This window comes from Aspergillus ruber (assembly GCF_000600275.1).
Source record: "Aspergillus ruber CBS 135680 unplaced genomic scaffold scaffold00024, whole genome shotgun sequence".
Classification (NCBI taxonomy): domain Eukaryota; kingdom Fungi; phylum Ascomycota; class Eurotiomycetes; order Eurotiales; family Aspergillaceae; genus Aspergillus; species Aspergillus ruber.
In genome coordinates, this window is record NW_024467320.1 from 215,515 (window position 1) to 235,062 (window position 19,548).

A 19,548-nucleotide genomic window follows, 5' to 3' on the forward strand; every position below is an offset into this window, starting at 1 on the left:
GTCTTGTATATCGGAAATTTTCATTGATCCTTAGAGTACGCGTGTTTCTGATCCTCGACGGATGGTGGGGCGATGAGGCACGGAGAGAGGCTCGTGCAGGCCTGGAAGGGTCACAATACATGTCATCCAATCACGGTCAAGTGTTGTTCAGGCACAGGCCCACCCAGGGATCGCTGAGGGATCGCCTCAGGGAAGGCTATCAGAACTCTGTGGTACGGCCTGCTACATTGGAATTGGTCACCCTTCTAGCCTCCTGCGTTTCGGACATCCTCTAGAACCTTCAAGAACGTCGGAAACTTGGAAGAAACGAAGGACGGAAGGGAGGAAATTCAAATATATAAAGTCAGCGGTTCCCCATTGGTCTGCAGGAGACCTAGTTTCTCTTCTTATCCTCTACGCAGCGTTAACTGCGACTACAAGTCACCCAGTAAAGAATGCAGTGGCCTTTATTACTGTTGATCTGGGGGATTCCTCATCCTGAACAGTTTATTTTATTTGCTACTCGTGAGTTCTACTGTTGTCCTGCACTGTTAAGAGCTGTCTGTTCTTAATTATTTTACTTTTCTTGGGCCGGCCGTTTGACAATGTGTTTTCACATTATTTCAGCAAATAGCTGCTCATTATCTACTGCTTCATCGGGCGCTATTGTGCTTCTAATGTGTTGACTGACTTTATTTCTAATTCAGACCCTCTTGGCCTCTGACTCTGTTACTGCCCGGTTCGAGCCGCACGGCAAGTTGACCCAGTCTTCAAGAGGCATATGAAAGGCCAATGGGACCTCCTGGACACATGACATATATTTAGTAAAAGCGGTCACACGTTGGTCCTTACCGCCTGTATCTGCTTGTTCAACAGGGATACTGTCCATGGCGATAAATATCCTGTGTTTCCATTTATTCGGTCTCTGTTGATATCACAGTGACTACGGACGATGCCGCATGGACTGCGAAGGAGTGTGGTAAAGATCTCCTGACAGGGCATACAGTATTTTCTCACTGGGTATAGTTTTTTGTACTTGTTAACTGGACAAGCATTAGGTGCTATAAATGAGTTTCTCGAACCATCAAATAGCCCTCCTTAATCTAGCTCTCTATCCCCAGTCTCTCCGCAAGATCACCCGTTGTCGGTACAAATTTGTCATGTGCATGTTTCCTCGATAACTAAGACTGGTTTTGCAGATCTCGTCTTCCATCATTTAAACCACCATATTTGCACCCCATCCACCGATCTCAGACATCAAACCGAGCGATTTCGAGTCACTATCGCAAACGCCTCGAGGATAGCCTCCTTGTGGTTTCCGAACATTTGATACTTGCCACTTCGCACCTCATCCTCTGTTGCCCATGTAAAAGCTTGGTGCTCTTTGGGATTCAGTCGTATTACATCCTCCCATTCCATCACTGGCTGAGGCACATCTTGGCTATTTGCGCGTTGCTTGGAGACCTCAATGATATACGGAAGGCCAACCCATTCGTGCCACTCCCCTCCCTTGAATCTCCTCCAAGTCTGAACAGGGAGAGCATGAGTGACCCGAGACAGTTGCAGGCCAGTCTCTTCTTGAACCTCACGCTCTAGAGCATTTTGGGGATTTTGGTCTTGTTTGTCGACTCCCCCACCAGCTACCTCCCAATACTCAGGTTTGGTATCACAAAGAGCGCGTTGAATAAGAAGAAGACGAGGTTTTGGCGAGTCAGCTGTTTCAATGTTGTTGTCATCCGGCCACGAGAACACATGAGCGCTAACCCTAATACGGTAGGTGATGCCGTGGAATCTGAATCGACAAGGTGGTTCACCGTAATTCCGGCTTTGCCCGGAATATTATACAGACACTTTGGGGGAATTAGATGAACGATGGATAATGCTGTCATGAATGGTCCTAGTGGTATTGAACCAACCCCTCAGTTTGTCAAAGTCAACTGTCATTCAACTATTTTTGGCCTTTCCGTTCCACGTTCATTCGGACGGAACAGGATACACGGCTCGCCAGTATCGTTTTCTCAACTCCCTGATTAAAAAGAAGTGTGACCATCGCACATAGACCTGATCCTCATAGTATGGCAGCACTATGGGACCCTTTACACTTGGAGCATCTTGAACCTGCGAGATCACCCTCGGACGAGACAGTGTGCCCTCAATACTCGGCGTGAGACGGAGGAAATCATCACTCTGATAACCCCTCGCAGCCATGACCTCCAAAGAAGCCTGGAGCATGTCGAGATAGCTCACGTCGTGCTCATTCCGTTTGAATATTCGAATGAGTTGTTCCAACCCGCTGAGATCAGCACGAGATTCGAGCGCAATCAAGGGATCTGCGCCTCTGGAAAACAGCATGTGAGCTAGCTCAGAATTCCCAGTCTCCAATGCAATGGATAAAGGTGCGAGCCCTTGTGAATTCCTTGTGTCTATCTGAGCCCCGTGGTCAAGCAATAACTTGATTGCTGCAGCGACGTCCTCGCGAATTGATTTGTCGGTGTGACCGTCCGGGCTGCCCCATGCTGTGGCGACTTGGATGATCAAAGTCTCGGCCACATTGTCTTTTGATGCGGACGTTTCATACAAGGCGTTAATGTCGAAACCTTGCCCTAGGAAATAATTGATGATATCGATGTTTGCTCCCATAGCTGCGCTGACCAGCGCAGCGCAATGGGTGGGATGATCCGGGTCAAGGGTCAAATCCTGTGTAGACAGGAATTCTTGGAAGGTTGTCAAGGAGCTGTAGTACGCTGCAATGTGCAAGACAGTTTGCTCATGGTATTCAACATCCGGGCCGTCAAGTGCATCGAGGAGACCAATCCCACCGTGTTTTAGTAGACGCCGAACAAAGGCAAGGTTACCAGCTTCGAACGCGCCTGCAAGCATTCTTTGGAGGACGCGGCCGTCTATGGTTTTATCCAGATACCCACGTTGCAGGAGGACCTCCATGTGTTCCGGGTAGTCCCTAGCTTTGGTGAGCACGTCCTTTAACCAGCGTTTCCCGGCTTCGGGTAGATCAGCTGGTGGCCCGCGGTCCAGCAACATATCAAAGGCGGGAGCACTATCATAGTATATTGTGTAAGAGACGAGATTCGACCATTCGTTTCCCCAAACTATCCTGTCGGACTTCACCATTTCGTCGACTATGTATCGCGCAACAGTCAAATGTCCATGAAATACAGCGATTCCGAAGCTCCCGGCAACATGCTGCCAGTCATGGGATGAACGCCGCATATCCAAAATTCTTTGATAGAGAGATGGATCATCGCAAGCTGCAATCACATTATAGATACAGCTTCTGGCGTAGCCTCCGCAGTTGTGATAGGTGGGATCAGCCATGACTGCATAGAGGTCAACCCCCTTTACAACATTTGAGATCGTGTAGTCTGGTAAGTCGGAAAACTCCGCCAAATTCATGATGTCAAAGAAATTCACGTTGGAGAAGCGCATCCCCATTTCCATCAAATACTGTACTACTGCTCCGTGATTTCGGGCAGCAGCGATATACAGAGGGGACTGTACAATGCGCTGGAAACTCGGGCAATTGAGATCAGCACCAGCCTTCACAAGAAGCTTCACCATCTCCAAATTCCCCCGATTTGCTGATAGTGCGAGGAATGATTCGAAGAATCCATGAAGAGTAATTTTTTGGTTGACATCAACCCCTGCCTCCTCGATCAAGTACCTAGCCGAGGCTAATTGGCCTCGATTAACCGCGTATGCCAGGGCCAATGATATTTGCCATTTTTTTACTGCTGCAGAAGATGCAAGAACTTTCAAAACACCCAGGCTGCCTTTGATTGCAGCCCGGTAAAGTGTCTTCTCGAGGTCGTCTTCATATGCCCTGTGGCCCGGACCGCCGAGCGATGAACCGTATTTGCATTGATCGCTTTTCAATGAAAACTCGCTGTAGACCACCAGCAGCTCGGCAATTCTTGAAAGATCCGTATCAACAGTCAATAGAATCGGTGTTGAATGTCCGGTTGTGCGGAAGTATTGGTCGAAATTGAGTCCATTCATCAGGAGCTTGTATAGTGCGCGTGCGTTGTCGTTCTTCACGATGCGGTCCAGTCCTCGCGGAGAACATTCTTTGGCATAATAAGAGAAAAGACAATTATTGGCGATGCTATAGAGTTGTTGACATGTTTGTGCGAGGCAATTCATCTCATACGCATACTCTAAATGTAGGGTGATCATCACCAGAATTTCGGGAGGAAGGCACAGGAGATGCGTGCTGGCAGATTGCATTTTCAACACAAAATGAAGGGCGGGGAGGCATGGGCAACTCTGAAGCTCTGGGCAGGGAAGGAAAGAATTGGGTGGATCGGATCGGATTTATCATACCCGTCCCAGCCACTCATGGGTCGTGGCTATGCATGTTAGCAGTTGGCGCCATAATCTCTATATACGCGATTATACCTATGGTATATGCTTCAATCGAGGGTCTGGCTCCGCCTAGACATGGGTCTAGGGATTCCCCAGGTCCTCTCTTGGCTACTGTGTACCCAATGACCTCAGTGCTCCGCCTGGTCTATTTCCTCCCTGCTCACGGCTCCGAGTTGCCCAAGAAGCCCTGATCGAATAGCCCTCCCGTCACGTTGCACGCTGCGACGGAAGGGCCATGCGGCAGCATGCCAGGTGGCACGCTCGTGGAATTGACGCTAGAAGCTATTTGACTTAGGATCTGACGAAGTGGTCTGGACTGATGGCATTTGGTGCTCATTCCGGGAGGAAAGCTAACCCCCTTTATACAATCTACTCCGGGTCAAACAACCGCCCTAATTTCGATGCAAAGGAGATACCGCAGCACACATATTAGGGGCGGGTGAATTCCCTAGCCTGAAAATCTAATTCTACATGGATGGCACAGCCCTCTCCTGACGTGGCGTCAATGACTCAAAAGAAAAAGAAAAGAAAACGAACAACTGTGGTAGGATTAGGATCGGCGGGCTTGTTCGGATCTAGACAAGCGAACATCCGCCGGTCTAGCTGGCGCAGCGGACGAGCAAGGGTCTCAATGGGGCACGATTCAGCTGAGCCGGGAATCGCTTCTGTCTGGGAAATGAGTTCTTCTCAGAAGCTCGACGTCTTCTCTCGCCTCCGATGATCTCAACATGTCAAAGCTCACACAATTGCTGAATAACTAGTCGATATAACATCCCCTTCCCTCTCGAGGAAGAACGTCTACGGCGGTCATATAATCAGTCCAAATTTACTTCTCAGCTCTAATTTGTCTCATTGTGGCTTCATCGAATCAATAATTATACCCTTCGATATCAATACGATAACTGTTCATGGCAACACATACTTTCTCCAAATCAACCTTTCAAAGAAATCTCTATCCAAAAAAGACGCCCTGGGATCCGAGGGATATAAGGCGTCGGTCCAGAACATCCAAAGTATTAACAAACCAATCTGTCACAATCCTGTTGATTCTATACCCAAGGATCGCTGCAAGGGAGTGATACTTTGCGTATACAAGATGGTGTTGTCGGAATATGTGTGCGTAACCGTGGGCCCTCTTGGAGTCGAGACTCTGCGCATCTTGAGCCATAATAATAGGATCACGGTCGCTGAGTGGATCGAAGTCAATGGGCCCGTAGGCATGGCGGACTCTGGAAATACCTTCCTCGTAGACAGCAAGATCTACCAGAATGGCTCCTTCTGAGTGAGCAATTCGATTGACTGGGATATGTGGTTCGCTAGGGATTTGAAGAGGGATGGCTATTTCAACAACATCGCCTAACCCCTTGTTCTCAATATCGAACATTGGATTTGGCTGATGGTTGATACACCAAATGCGAACGGTCTTCAATATCAGCATCTGCATAATATGAAGTCCGCGGGAAACGTTACCTGCAACTTTCTGGTAGTTTGCTCCATGGTTTCAGGACTCTCACAGTCAAGCCTTTCTGTGCGACAAGGGACTTAGTTCTGAACCCGGCGTTGCTTGTTGACTTGTTTATACAATATCTACATCTGAGTCAGTATGATACAGGAAATCTCCAACTTGTGAATCACTGTTAGTTGAACATCAGGGTCATCTCATATTATACAAGGGCCTCAAATGGTTCCCTATTGAGCAGGATAAGCTTTGATTACTTACTGTTGACCACAGTTTCATTCACACGAGCTCTGGGAGAGGAGGCGTTCTATTGTACGATATGTCGGGGTCAGGCAGCACGATAATCTCTTCACTGGGCTCGAATATCGGGTAACTTATGTGCATCGATATGGGCCGTGGGGTTTGATATTTTATTACACTAGCCTCCCTGTTTGAGTTCCAGCGCTCGAGGGTGTCCTGGAGCAACGCAGGAGACGGTTCTTGGAGTTCGATATCGTCTCCACGAGCTGCCGTTTTTGGCGTCGTCGGCACCCAAAGGTTCATTCTATATGTAATATATGGACAGTGTCAATATCAATATCGCATAGCGGGCAATAAGAGATTAGCAGTAATGTATGCATGCATCTAGCATTCGCCATTAGGCTATTGCGGCCACGGTATATACAAAACGCCAAAAATCAATCAACAAAGCTGAGCTCATTGCAACAAAAACACAAAAGATGAACATGAACATTTTTAGTAAACAGCGTTATACATCAAGACGAAAGCTTCATTCAACCGCAAATGCGTGATGGAGTCGTAAATTTTCAAGAAATCGTCCAAACTACTCTAATACCATCGTTTATTCCTCGTCATCCTCGGGAATCTATTATCGCTGTTAATAAGATGTTCGCAGCTAGAATATAGAGTGAATGGCACTTACCCCTTCGTGGAAGTTCATGCCGTCGGTAGTCGCCTTGATGATACCAGCACGGATAACCCAGTCACCGAATCGCTCAGGCACCTCGCCGTCCGTGTTCCGCTCAGCGGCATACCGCTTGAATAACGGCCTCAAGGTATCGAGGATCTCCTCCTCCTTGATGGACTGGCGGAACAGCTTGTTCAGACGCTGTCCGTGGTAGCCACCACCAAGGTACATGTTGTAAGCACCGTAGGCCTTACCGACGAAGGCCACTTCAGCCAACCAAGGACGAGCACAACCGTTCGGGCAACCGGTCATACGCATGACAATGCTTTCGCGACCCAAGCCCACTTCTTCAAGTGTGGATTCGAGCTTCGAAACGAGAACGGGAAGGTAACGCTCGGATTCGGCCATGGCGAGACCGCAAGTGGGGAAGGCAACACAGGCGGACGAAGAAAGACGCAGACCGCTGAAGTTGGTATTGTCGAGCTTGTATTTGGCCATCAAGTCCTTGATCTCAGGGAGATCTTCGTCCTTGATGTTGGAAAGGATCAAGTGCTGGTTACCGGTGAGACGGAACTCGCCCTTGTTGAGCTTAGCAATCTCGCGGATACCAGTGCGCATGGGGAAGTCCGCGGTGTCCTCAATACGACCATTCTCAATGAAGAAGGTGAAGTGGTTGAAGTTCTTCTCGTCCTTCTGCCAGCCGAAGGTGTCGACGTTGGAAGCGAACTTGAAGGGACGGGGCTCCTCGAAGCGCAGGCCGTCGGGGAGGAGAGCCTCGACCTTCTCCTTGAAGACGGGGACGGTCATGTCGTCGATAGTGTACTTGAGACGGGCGTGCTTACGGTTTTGGCGATCACCGTGGTCACGCTGAACGAGCATGATCTTCTCGGAGACGATGTGGGCCTTGTCGGCAGGGATATATCCGAACATGCGACCCGTTTGAGGGTAGGTCTTCTTGTTGTTGTGAGTCGAACCCATACCACCACCAACAAGAACGTTGAAACCTTCAAGGTGTCCGTCGGCATTCTTGATAGCAATCAGACCGATATCGTGAGCATAGACATCAGTGTCGTTGTGCGGAGGGATGGCAATGGTGATCTTGAACTTCCGCGGAAGGTAGGTAGGTCCATAGAGAGGCTCGTGGTCAACGACAGCATCTCCAGCAACCTGAACCTTCTTCTCGCCATCTTCCTTCAGCCAGATCTCGTGGTAAGCAGTCGTGGCAGGGATGAGGTGGTCGCTGATCTTCTTCGCAACAGAATTCGTCTCACGGTGGAAAGAAGAGAGTTCGGGGAGCGAAGAGCACATAACGTTACGGTTGACATCACCACAAGCAGCGATGGTGGTCATCAAGGCCTTGTTGATATCACGCATGGCCTCACGGAGGTGGCGCTTAACAACACCATGGAACTGGAACGTTTGTCGTGTGGTGAGCTTCATGGTCTCGTTACCGTGAGCACTGCTGATGGCATCCATTTGGAGCCACTGAGTAGGGGTCGCGACACCACCAGGGAGACGGCAACGAATCATGAAGCTGTAGGCCGGCTCGAGACCTTGAGCCTTGCGCTCGTCCCGCACATCACGGTCATCCTGCATGTAGGTACCATGGAACTTGGTCAGTTGCTGGTCGCTAGCGGAAATCGCAGCAGTGGTCTCGTCCAAGAGACCCTCCTCGATGGTTCCACGGAGGAAGTTAGACTGGATCTTGATGTCCTCGTTGGTCAACGGCGGGGGCTCCTCAGGAAGACCCTCAACCTTGTCCACACCCAATGCTTGCCAGAGGCGAGGCTCCCATTCGGAGTAGCCAGTCTGGAAAGCGTCGGGGTCCTGGTCGTCACCAAGACCGATGTCGGTCAGCTTGCGACCACCAAGGAAGGAGACGCGGGCATCGAAATCCTTGGCAGGCTTGTTGTAGTAGATCTTGTCTTCCTTGCGAGGCCAGTAGTGGCTATCACCTAGACCGAAGACGGAGTAGTTGATGGACGAGAGGTCTAGGTCGCCAGAATTCTTGACGTGCTCCCACAAGCCACGACCATTTTGAGGGAATTCACCCTGACCAGCGGTACTAGTGATGAAGACAATGTTCTCCTCCGTGGCAAGGTCGTCAGTGGGGTAGTCGTCCATGGCCATAACGATGGTCTTCAGACCACGGGCACGACCGCGGTTTCCAAGACGCTTGGCGATGTTCTGTGCGTTACCGTTATCCGAAGCAAAGAGGACAGTCAAAGGCGCACCAAAAAGGCCCTCGAGCAGCTTCTCGTACGAGTCCTTCGCCTGACGCTTCTGCAGAGCACGGACCTCAGTGCCGTAGGACTCAGAGAGGACAGAGGAGAATTTAGGGTGACGGTTCATGAGCTGAGTAAGCTGATTGTCGCGGCGGAGGAACTCCTCAAGCTCACGGCGGATACGGTCCGAGTCAAGGGCGAACTTTGGCTCAGCAGTGTCTTCGTTGTTAGGGTTCCAGCGGTACAGAGGCCAGTAACCAAGGTCAACAGCTTTCTTGGTCTCCTGGAGAACCGTGAGAGCAGAGTCGTTCTCCTGGTTGTAAGGGAGGTAGGCAACGACGACGGAGGGACCATCAAACTTCTCGGCCTCAGCCATAGCTTGAAGAACCTGGGTGTACGCGCTGTAGACAGCGACAGAAGCAACGTAGGCATTGCCGTAGTTCATGGCGTACAGACCGATATCCTTCTTGCGGCGGGTGGGGTCAGCGGCAGCGCGCTCCGAGTAGGGCTGCGAATCGATGACCAGCATGTTGACGTTCGCACCAGAGGCAAGAACGTGGTGAACACCCGAGTTTCCGAGATCGTACGCCCAGGCGTCGGAGCCAATGAGCCAGTGGGTCTCATCGTAGAAGAGCTGCTTGGACTGGAGAAGCTGGCGCGCCAATGCGGAACCGTCGTTAGACAGACGAGCAATGACATCCGCAGCCAGCTTGTTAGCCTTGGACGGGTCGTTGGCAACCAAAGCCCACTTGGACAACCAAGTTTTGGGAACATCGGTAGCGAAAGACGAGGACTTGGAAGCTTCCTCGACTTCACGGATGAAGCGCTGGCGGTGCTCAATGCGGGCAATCAATGAACCAAACCCGTACTCGGGGCTGGCCGAGATGGTGGAGGAAATACCAGCGTGCTTAGAAGTAGCCTGGTTGGCGACGTACAGACGCTCCCCGAAGAGCTGGTTCAAAATCTTCTGATACGCGTTCTCAATGCGAGGCTGCTCAACGGCGGTCTCAGGAGTTGGGACCTTGGAGCTCCCAACCTCGAGGTTCTGGATAGGGGAGGCAGAGTTCAAGTTCTGAACCACTCCACGAAGGGCCTGATCGGCAGTCGATGGCTCAACATATCCCAGGCGGAAGCCCACAATTTGCAAGCGGCGGTCAGTCGTGGTGGGGTTCAAGCTGGACAGGAGATCCATGAACGAAGGTCCCCATCGAGTCGTCTTGCGAGCCTGCTCCAGCACGGCGATTTTTTCTACAGAGGCGGGGATTGAGTTGGCAACATAGCTGCCAATCCATGGGCGGTACAGACGAGCGGTGATAAGTCCGAGGTCCTTAAGCTCGCTGTTGGCATCTGCCTTGGACAGAACATCCACAAACACTCCGGTGGAACCGAAAAGGAAGATTGCGGACTTGGCCTCAGCGGGACCAGTGTACTCAATTGCGTTGTACTTGCGGCCCACAGTCTCAGACAGCACATTCCAAATCTGGATAGTGTAGGCATAGATGTCTGCGGAGTTGACTGGCCGCACACTCGCGCCGTCAACAGTGGTGGCAGCAGAGCTGCTCACAGCGCGGCTGTCAACGCTGCTATCCCTTCTCGAAGATCCAACAGACGAGTTGTCTGCGCTACCATTGGCGGGTGTTTGAACAGTAGAAGCCTGTTCCGGGGTCGATGTCCCTGTGGCGGCGTCTTGAGCCCCAACACTCTCCTCGGCCACTGTAGCCACACGGCCGGAATCAGCGTAGAGAGTCTGTGCGCCAAGTCCCGGGTTGTGCGAAGCAGCATTTCCACCCAAATCCAAGACCTTGTTCACGACCTCAACATCCTCCTCGGCGATTGCGTCGTCATTGGTAGAGTTGGCAGGGTCGAAGAAGTGGATAACACCCTTACCAGACTTGAGAGCCAAGGCATGCGCGGTAAGAGCAATGTCTTGGGCCTCCTGGAGGGTCTCAGAGTGCAAGAAGGTAAAGCCACACTGACGTATCGAACTGATAACGGAATAATCGGGGAACGGAGTGGGTTCCAGGGCAATGTGGAGGACCAAAGGGTAGTTCGCCAGGCGGTAGAGGTGAGTGATTGAAGATAGGAGAACCGAGGAGCTGGCGACGGCAGAAACGGTGCTACCGTTCTGGAGCGGGTAGAAAGCCGAGAGGAGAGGGTCTTCATTGTTCCGCACGGTCACGATCTATACAAACCATCAGGTTAACGTTGTCCTAATTGACAGGACCAGTTTGAGTCACATACCTCCGGAGCACCCTTGGACAAGACATTCTGAATCTTGTTGGCCTTGAGAGCTTTGAGCGAATTGGAGAATAGTGAGTCTGTCTGCAGGGCAGGCTGGGCGGAGAGGATGACATCGCTGGTCAAGTACGCGACTCTCGCCACTGATATCACTCATTAGCACTCGATTGTCACCGGGCAGGCACTTGCCATTGAAAGCTGTCAAAAAGGGGGGTCATACCTGCTTCACCGGCAGTCGAAACGGACGCCATACTGACAATTGCTGGCTGCGCTTCACACAGCGCAGAGGGAGGGATGAACTTATATAACGGAGGGGTACGGATGTCACCGCATATAGTGAGAAGAAAGAGAATAAGACGAGGGAGAAGAAGGGGGGGAAAGGGAGTGAATCGAACAATTCCCGTGCCTTCTTGTACTCTTAATTCCAGTCAATCAAACCCCGACTGGAGGGAGAAAAAGGGAAGAAAATTGGAAAAAAAGTCATAAAAGTTCAAGGCGGCCGGTGCTTCTCCGCCATCGGGATTGGGTCAGCAGTGATTTTATTGGCCCGCGTTCGATCACGACATCGATGCAAACCCTGTCGCCCGCAGATGCAAACATTACCGTTTTAGGCCATGCGGGGGTGGAATGGGGGTCATGTGATCGTCCATGCAACGGCAATTGCTCGGTGTCTGCATGAAGTACTGCCAAATAAGGGTGCAGTAGCCCTCTGTACCCATCACGCCATTACTGTGGCCAGTCTGGTACATGCAATTAGCACATAGAAACCGTTCAGATTGGATGATGCAATCGTAGATCCGCCGTTACAATTGGTATGTCAGGCTACGTACTCGGACGAGAATGCAAGGATCACTAGGTGGATATGTTCAAACTGTACTCAGATGTTCGATACTCATATTAAAACAATGACATGCGGCATGATGCAATAAATAAACCCTTTCAAACGCCAAATAGCCAGACCCATATGAAATCCAAACGATAGAATAAATGTACAGATGCCAGATGTAAACGGATCGGCTCTAGAAGGCATGCGTTCTCCCCAAGTCCTCCCAAGCACCGGCTGCGTTGATCAATCAATAACCAACACCCGCCTTTTTCCAGAAAGATAAATAACCAAAAACAAAAAAGGCATCGAAGCATGTAAGTGAAGAAGATGCAGTCCTGCTAATCTGTCTGCCACCCCTCCCCGAGTCATACTAGATCATCTCGGCATATATAGGAACAATTAAGTAAAAATATTATCCAGGAATAAAATGTCATCATGGAGACCTGAGCTGTCAATTACCGGCCAACAGGATGTTCGTAAATGGGTTGTTGCAAAGCCGCGGCTTCGAACGCGGACTGCGACGGCTGGGGAGGACCAGTTCCCGATCGGCGACGGCGCTCCCGCTCGAGAGGGCCAGGTAGCTCGGTGTTCTCGTTGCGGTTCTGGAACTTCCGACCGATGTTGACCATCCAAATACCATCGTCATCTTCACCCATCCAGTAGTTGCGACCGATACTGATCATGGTCCGGCCAAGCTTGCCCTTCCAGCCTTGACCATCCGGGCTGTACGGCGAAAAGGGTTCACGGTCGATATCGGCCACGCTACCCACACTTGCCATGGACGTATTGCGGCTATGCGTCGGAAGCGAAGTGTGGCGGGGAAGGGCGATGTAGAGGCGCAGGGTCTGACGAGCAAAGGCGAGCATCACGAAAACGAAGTAGAATCGCATCGCCCACAGCATGCAGATGAAGAAAATGCTCGGGGCACTCTCTGGTTGAGTGACCGCATTGCCAAGACCATCTGATGCCGATCGAGCGGTGCTGCTAGTGGCACTTTCGGCGTAATAGTAACTGGCACTGCTTTGGGTGTCATCGTACTTGGGACTGGTGAAGCCGGCAGTTTGCGCAATGGTCTCACTTCCGGGACCCGACGCGGAGCCATTGTCGTAATGTTGAGAGACGACGAGAAACCAAGTCACACCAAAAGCGGCAGTGTAGGCCGCGTTGACAAGACTGTCAAAGGTGTACAGGTAGGCGAGCGCCAGACATTGGAGAGGTGATTGTTTGCGGATATGTGGGAATAGGACTGTTGCGACACCGAGAGCGATCAGGGAGTAGAGGTACATGGACAGTTGGACGGGCGAGAGGTGGTAGCCAGTCAACAAGGCGAGCAAGCCATAGAGACCACTAATTTTATTCAACAGCAGGGACAAGGTGATGAGAGAAGCACCAGTCTCAAGGCTCATGACATAAAGGAAGGTCTAGCGGTAGATGACGCCACGAGGCGACCGGAACGTTAGCTTGCAGACACGAATAGGGCATTTTTCGCTTGACCGCCAAAGCATGAACATACCTCTGGCCGCGGGATGCGGAGGAAACGCGATGATAATAAACCCATGATGATGGGTAGCGTGCCGTCTGAAGTACCCGGAAGAGGGATAGAAACACACAGGTCTCAAGGACAGCTCAAAAAGGAAAGCGATGAAATAGGTACAAGAAAGATAAGAGAGGAGGACAAGACAGGATAAGAGCAAAGAAAAGGAAGAGAGAAAAGAGAGAGAAAGTGGAAAACGAGGTTACGAGGCTGAAAGTCACGCCGGGCAGAAAAAAAAGGCTTGGCACTGGGAGGTCATCAGGGGCTTCCGGGCGATCCGCTGTGGAGATGATCCTTACCTTTTTTGGACAGTGACGTTGTCTTTGCCTTGGGAATTAGGCAGGAAGCACGTGTCTACCTGTACAAATATGGAATGTGCATAATACAAGCATAGTACGAAGTAGTGAGTGCTAATAACAGAAATATAGGTGCCTTGTTGATAGATTAAGCCCCTAATGGCTTAGTTACGTTACTTGTGTAGATATCTCAGCCTCACTATCACAGCCATTAACTAAATACGAATACGGAGTACGGTCTGTTTCCGAAACACTCTAAATACCAGCCACAGATTACTTGTATGCTCAGATGTATACTCAAGTGCAACACCCAGCACAATGATGTATTTACGATGCATGTTCCTCACTTCTGTACATTAAGTTCCAAATCATGTTAAACACCAAGATCCTTACATCATGCAAGTCATCAACGTAGAATTCCAGAAGTGAAACACCCTGTAACCAAAAAAAAAAAAAAAAAAAAGAGAAAAGAAATAGAATCGAAGAGCAAGGTGAAGCAAGGAGATGCCTGACGCTAAGCATAGCAAGCCTGTAGAGAAACGCCCTAGTTTGTCCATCCTGACACGTGAAAAGCATAAGAAAAGAAGGGCTATCAACAGCAATGAAAAAGACTTGAGATTTAGACACACGCTATCCACGGGAAGTGTGAGAAGAAGCCAAAATGTACACGGGAAAAAAAGAATATAGAGCATTATAGACATCTCAATTCTTGTCGTTGAAAATCCTGGGACATCATAGTCGCAAATGGTCATGGTTATGACACGCCGACTTGGGGGAGGGTTGTTCAGCAGGCGCATCCGTCGTTGCTCGTGGTCTCCTTGGGTGTAATATTGACATCAATCACTGTGGAAGTTCAGTGAGTATTCTTGAGCGACAGGAAAGTTAAAAAGAAACTCACTTTGGTTGTTTTGGTTGGCGCCCTCGCCCTCCATTCCGGGGAGTGCTTGGGCTATCCGCCGGAACAATTGTTTCACGTTATGACCAACCTTTGCACTGGTCTCGATAAACATCAATCCATTCCTCTTCGCCTCCTCTTCACCCTGGGCTGTTGTAACCTCCCGCTTGTCGTTAAGGTCCGTCTTGTTGCCCACCAAAACAATAATCACGTCGTTCCCACGTTCTCCGCGCACATCATCGATCCATTTTCGTGTGTTCTGGAATGACTTGGCGTTGGAGATGTCGTAAACAACCACGGCGACGCTCGAGTCTCGGATGTACGAAGGAATCAACGATCGGAATCGCTCCTGGCCAGCGGTATCCCAAAGTTGCAGACGCACGGTTCTATCTTCAAGGTACATAGTCTGTACACGTAACAAGTCAGCTTATCGTTCGCTACACAGGATTTCCAGAGGCGCTAAAGAGATACGAATGACGAAGGGTCGTCGCCACGGCCAGGGGTTGGAGATGCGGTGTACCTTTGACAAAAAGTCGATACCGATGGTCGCTTGGTATGTGTTATCGAACGAATCGTACATGAATCTTGTGATCAAGGACGTCTTTCCAACTGCGCGACCATGTTAGAAACACATGTAAACATATTATCCGTAACAGCGATCAGTTGACCCCTCGGGGGCGTTCATACCACTCTGTTCACCCAAGAACACCAACCTAGAACTCGATTAGCAACCACATTGGCTCATGACACAGATAGGCGACGCGCAAAAAACATACTTGAACTTCTTCAAAGGGTTCGAATATGTCCCTACCCCGGTGGAAGCCATGGTGTAGATAATCGCAGAGAATCAGGGGTAGATTGTATAGAGACCGACGGGGGAGAGCGAAAACGAGAATAGATATGCTGGAGGAACAGATATTATGAAAGTAATTAGAGAATAGGTTGAAAAGAAATTCCCGACCAGCGAGGAAGGCTGTAGGCAAAAACTTTGGAGAAACGACTTCTGCCTTTTTTAAATGGACGACGAATAGAGGACAAAGTGAGCCATGGATCAATTCGGTCTGGGGAATTCTACTTTAGTCCAAGTAAGCAGTCCGAACGACACCAACCCGTCGCCGCTCTCGCCGCCTTCCCGACGGATTAATCCCGGCCCGATCGCGACCACGGCCAGCTTGCTTGACACGACGATATACAGAGGAGAGCCGAGAGGACTATACAGCTTCATTCTTCGCGACTTCTTAGCGGATTCTACTCTTTCTTTGCGGTGCCGCTGCGCGGATTGATTTATTCCATTGAATTACTGGACCGGTCGTCGCCATGGTTCTCGCCTATCCAGCAGGTGCAGCAACCGTGTCACTCCTCGTGATAGGCGGCTGTGAGTATTGTATCTCTTGCTTATGGACCTCATGAGCTAACAATATGTTCTTTTAGATATGCTGTTTACCGGGGATGGCGAGTCGTTTAACGTACGATGCGACTCATCCAATACTCATCGAACTCCTGCTAACTCGTCTAGGTCGGCCAATTCCTCGAAGATGTGTCTCCGTACGCTTGGGCAAATATTGGTATTGGGATGTGTATAGGTTTATCGGTGGTTGGTGCGGCATGGTACGTTTCCGGGATTTGCTCTCGAGGAGCTGATAATGGCTGATGGTTTGGAACAGGGGTATCTTCCTTACCGGCTCATCGATCGTTGGCGGAGGTGTCAAGGCGCCCAGAATCCGGACAAAGAACCTGATCTCGATTATTTTCTGTGAAGTCGTGGCTATCTATGGTGTGATTATGGCGATTGTTTTCTCGTCGAAACTCAACCTCGTCACCGATGAGGAGGTCTTCTCTGGCACCAACTACTACACTGGATATGCGCTTTTCTGGGGAGGAATCACTGTCGGCATGTGCAATCTGATTTGCGGTATCTCCGTTGGTATCAACGGAAGTGGTGCGGCTTTGGCTGATGCCGCTGATGCAAGCTTGTGCGTTACGTTTGACCCTGGATTCCTCTTTTGCAAAAGACTAACCCAAGTGCTTCATGCGAGCAGGTTCGTCAAGATTCTTGTCATCGAGATTTTCAGTTCCGTTCTCGGTCTCTTCGGGTTGATTGTTGGACTGTTGATGGCAGGGAAGGCGGCAGATTTTGGTGCTCAATGAGCGGTTCAATTTCTACGAGGGACCGCACTACATTGAGCAAAGCAGCACACATTCTGTATGAATTTCATTTCGTTTCTTTCTCTTGCTTTATATACATCACGAGGCGTATGGGTTGTAGAGTTTGGGTACCTGCGATTTGCATGAGATCTGAGTGGTGTACAGTAACGAACATTGGGAATATGGGCAATGCTACTTGGATCAGGTTTATTGTTCTGTCATGGCTTGTAATGCTTGTAGTTATTCCTCTGTACTGTGGATACAGAATGGTGGAACTGATATCAACCACCGCCGCCATTCCTTATCTCTTCCTCTCTTTTCCCCGCGTCTACCAAAGTCCCATTTGCGACAGCCACAACACAATGGCAGAAACGAAGCTTAAGCCAGCGATTCTGATTATATCAGATACCGCATCTCAGAACCCGGCATCTGATAAAACAGTGAATGTCCTCTCAACATCATTTGCTGTAGCAGGGCCGGGTACCTGGGAATCGCCCGTCACCAAGATTGTACCGGACAGTGTGCTTGATATTCAACGGGCCATTTGCGATTGGACAGATGGACCGGACTGGTTTAACTTAATTCTTCTCAGCGGTGGAACGGGATTCGCGGTTAAGGATAATACGCCTGAGGTTTGTTGGTGCATCTATAATGGCTTCCATGTGCTAACTGGTCCAGGCCGTATCACCGCTCGTCCATCGCCATGCGCCGGGTCTTGTGTGAGTCACGAGACCCTATCACTTCAACAACAGTATAATGACTGATTAATACAGACACGGCATGATTGCGGCCTCTTTGCAGGTTACGCCTTGTACGTGCGAATATCCCGCTATGTTGCTAAACTAACAAACTGCAGTTGCCATGATGTCTCGACCAGTCGCAGGTGTTCGTGACAAGTCTTTGATTATCACATTACCGGGATCACCCAAGGGGGCCAAGGAAAATCTCGAAGCAGTCATCAAACTTCTGCCGCATGCATGTATCCAAGCAGCCGGGGCAAACTCCAGAGCAATCCATGCGGGTGGCGTTAAGAAGCTCGAAGCCGATATAGGCGTATCTTCTGGAGGACAGGGTCATCCTAATTCTCACAACCATCATCATCACCATCACCATGGTCACGGCCACGCAATTCCAAAACCGCATACATCGCCATCAGAACGACCACAATCCAATGATCCAAATGGTGCACCAAGCCGGCGGCACCGTTCATCACCGTACCCGATGCTCTCCGTGGATGAAGCACTCAAGTTGATCAGTGAACACACCCCTGGACCCGAAGTGATTGAAGTCCCTGTGACGACTGCGCTTGTAGGTTCTGTGGTAGCTGAAGATGTCTACTCCGGAGAGGCCGTTCCAGCATATCGAGCAAGCATTGTCGATGGCTATGCAGTCATTGCCCCGGAGTCGCCTACATCCGGCCCAAGCACCAAAGGAGTCTTCCCCGTGGCTTCTGTCATGTATGCCAACGCCGGTGGAGCCCTATCGCCTCTCGGACCCGGGACCATTGCTAGAATCACAACCGGAGCACCTCTCCCACCCAACGCCAATGCGGTAGTCATGGTCGAGGATACAGTACTCGCATCAACAACCCCAGATGGAAACGAAGAAGCAACCGTCGAAATCCTAACCGGAGAGATCAAACCAAAAGAGAATGTCCGCGAACCAGGCAGCGATGTCGCACTGGAGTCTCGAGTCCTCTCAAAGGGCGACCAAATCACATCTGTCGGTGGCGAACTCGGCCTCCTAACCGCAACAGGAACCAAAACCATCAAGGTGTTCAAGAAACCCTGCATCGGCGTCTTGAGCACCGGAGATGAACTCGTTGAACACAACGCCCTTGTTACACTCCAAGGTGGCCAAATTCGTGATTCCAACCGTCCCTCCCTTCTATCCTGTCTGGCATCATGGGGCTTCCCAACAGTCGATTTGGGGATCGTCCGCGACACAGCGGGCGAACTCGAGCAAACCCTCCGTGATGCACTAAGAGGAGTCGGACAAACCGACTCATCCAATATCGACGTAGTCGTCACCACCGGTGGCGTATCAATGGGAGAATTGGACCTCCTCAAACCCACCATCGAGCGCTCCCTAGGCGGAACTATCCATTTCGGACGTGTTTCCATGAAACCAGGCAAACCGACCACTTTCGCTACCATACCTTTTAAACCTTCGACAACAACATTATCACAATCAGAACGCCAATCGAAACTAATCTTTTCCCTCCCCGGCAACCCCGCCTCAGCACTCGTCACGCTAAATCTCTTCGTCCTCCCATCTCTGCACAAACTAATGGGATTGGGTGAAAGATCTGCAACTCCTTCTCTGCCTGGTGCGCTAGGTCTGCCGTTTATATCAGTTACCCTGGCGCACCCATTCCCGCTTGACTCCAAACGCACCGATTATCATCGTGCCATTGTTTCGGCTTCGCGGACGGATGGGCGATTATACGCTTCGAGTACGGGGTTGGAAGGTGTTGGTCAGCGGAGTTCGAGGGTTGGGAGTATGGCTAGTGCTAATGCGCTTGTGGTGCTGCAGCCGGGAAGTGGGAATGCTGAGAAGGGGAGTTTGGTGCAGGCATTGATGTTAGGAAATGTTATTGCGGGGGAGTGATATTGTAACATTATTGACAATTTGGGATGAAAAATGTCATTCATGAAGTGTAAA

At 50.4% G+C, this 19,548-nt stretch overlaps 9 protein-coding genes across 9 annotated transcripts; 2 read left to right on the forward strand and 7 right to left on the reverse strand.

The window, feature by feature from the left end:
- Positions 1-1,236: 1,236 nt before the first annotated feature.
- Positions 1,237-1,785, reverse strand: EURHEDRAFT_461297 (NUDIX hydrolase; the record flags this gene model as incomplete). The annotated part of the gene is made up of 1 exon (XM_040784708.1): positions 1,237-1,785. A coding segment is annotated over one exon (549 nt), but the record flags the coding sequence as incomplete, so codon positions are not given.
- Positions 1,786-1,953: 168 nt separating this feature from the next.
- On the reverse strand, positions 1,954-4,221 carry EURHEDRAFT_404728 (ankyrin; the record flags this gene model as incomplete). Its single annotated transcript, XM_040780333.1, has 1 exon — positions 1,954-4,221. One exon carries the CDS (start codon positions 4,219-4,221, stop codon positions 1,954-1,956), a length of 2,268 nt encoding a protein of 755 aa, XP_040636602.1.
- A 1,090-nt stretch (positions 4,222-5,311) lies between these two features.
- EURHEDRAFT_404729 (uncharacterized protein) lies at positions 5,312-5,856 on the reverse strand (the record flags this gene model as incomplete). Its single annotated transcript, XM_040780334.1, has 2 exons — positions 5,312-5,797; positions 5,830-5,856. The coding sequence occupies 2 exons, from the start codon at positions 5,854-5,856 to the stop codon at positions 5,312-5,314; spliced, it is 513 nt and encodes a 170-aa protein (XP_040636603.1).
- A 483-nt stretch (positions 5,857-6,339) lies between these two features.
- On the reverse strand, positions 6,340-11,683 carry EURHEDRAFT_414861 (sulfite reductase (NADPH) subunit beta). The gene is made up of 4 exons (XM_040782542.1): positions 11,409-11,683; positions 11,192-11,331; positions 6,741-11,132; positions 6,340-6,683 (listed from the first exon to the last, which is right to left on the reverse strand). The coding sequence occupies exons 1-4, from the start codon at positions 11,437-11,439 to the stop codon at positions 6,660-6,662; spliced, it is 4,587 nt and encodes a 1,528-aa protein (XP_040636604.1). The 5' UTR covers positions 11,440-11,683; the 3' UTR covers positions 6,340-6,659.
- Positions 11,684-11,994: 311 nt separating this feature from the next.
- Positions 11,995-13,916, reverse strand: EURHEDRAFT_414862 (inositol phosphorylceramide synthase regulatory subunit KEI1). Its single transcript, XM_040782543.1, has 2 exons — positions 13,528-13,916; positions 11,995-13,435 (listed from the first exon to the last, which is right to left on the reverse strand). Exons 1-2 carry the CDS (start codon positions 13,570-13,572, stop codon positions 12,470-12,472), a joined length of 1,011 nt encoding a protein of 336 aa, XP_040636605.1. The 5' UTR covers positions 13,573-13,916; the 3' UTR covers positions 11,995-12,469.
- Positions 13,917-13,950: 34 nt separating this feature from the next.
- Positions 13,951-14,694, reverse strand: EURHEDRAFT_170641 (uncharacterized protein). The gene has a single exon (XM_040777843.1). The coding sequence runs from the start codon at positions 14,639-14,641 to the stop codon at positions 14,234-14,236; it is 408 nt and encodes a 135-aa protein (XP_040636606.1). The 5' UTR covers positions 14,642-14,694; the 3' UTR covers positions 13,951-14,233.
- EURHEDRAFT_418952 (Rab family GTPase YPT6) lies at positions 14,287-15,805 on the reverse strand (the record flags this gene model as incomplete). The annotated part of the gene is made up of 4 exons (XM_040783326.1): positions 14,629-14,687; positions 14,743-15,145; positions 15,260-15,348; positions 15,490-15,565. 4 exons carry the CDS (start codon positions 15,563-15,565, stop codon positions 14,629-14,631), a joined length of 627 nt encoding a protein of 208 aa, XP_040636713.1.
- A 251-nt stretch (positions 15,806-16,056) lies between these two features.
- On the forward strand, positions 16,057-16,887 carry EURHEDRAFT_461483 (H(+)-transporting V0 sector ATPase subunit c''; the record flags this gene model as incomplete). Its single annotated transcript, XM_040784720.1, has 5 exons — positions 16,057-16,114; positions 16,171-16,205; positions 16,256-16,347; positions 16,404-16,712; positions 16,779-16,887. 5 exons carry the CDS (start codon positions 16,057-16,059, stop codon positions 16,885-16,887), a joined length of 603 nt encoding a protein of 200 aa, XP_040636607.1.
- A 359-nt stretch (positions 16,888-17,246) lies between these two features.
- On the forward strand, positions 17,247-19,494 carry EURHEDRAFT_461451 (bifunctional molybdopterin adenylyltransferase MobB/molybdopterin molybdotransferase MoeA family protein; the record flags this gene model as incomplete). The annotated part of the gene is made up of 4 exons (XM_040784718.1): positions 17,247-17,516; positions 17,563-17,603; positions 17,658-17,695; positions 17,741-19,494. 4 exons carry the CDS (start codon positions 17,247-17,249, stop codon positions 19,492-19,494), a joined length of 2,103 nt encoding a protein of 700 aa, XP_040636608.1.
- Between the last annotated feature and the right edge of the window lie 54 nt (positions 19,495-19,548).

What these genes read in the sequence shown, in the direction of transcription:
- EURHEDRAFT_170641 (XM_040777843.1), bottom strand. Translation starts at nt 14,641, where the DNA reads ATGCGCCTGCTGAACAACCCTCCCCCAAGTCGGCGTGTCATAACCATG.
- EURHEDRAFT_414862 (XM_040782543.1), bottom strand. Translation starts at nt 13,572, where the DNA reads ATGGGTTTATTATCATCGCGTTTCCTCCGCATCCCGCGGCCAGAG. An exon ending in TCCGCATCCCGCGGCCAGAG is followed by an intron (nt 13,436 to 13,527) that starts GTATGTTCATGC and finishes ATCTACCGCTAG; the next exon opens with ACCTTCCTTTATGTCATGAG.
- EURHEDRAFT_414861 (XM_040782542.1), bottom strand. Translation starts at nt 11,439, where the DNA reads ATGGCGTCCGTTTCGACTGCCGGTGAAGCAG. An exon ending in TTCGACTGCCGGTGAAGCAG is followed by an intron (nt 11,332 to 11,408) that starts GTATGACCCCCC and finishes GAGTGATATCAG; the next exon opens with TGGCGAGAGTCGCGTACTTG. An exon ending in GCATGAACTTCCACGAAGGG is followed by an intron (nt 6,684 to 6,740) that starts GTAAGTGCCATT and finishes CAGCGATAATAG; the next exon opens with ATTCCCGAGGATGACGAGGA.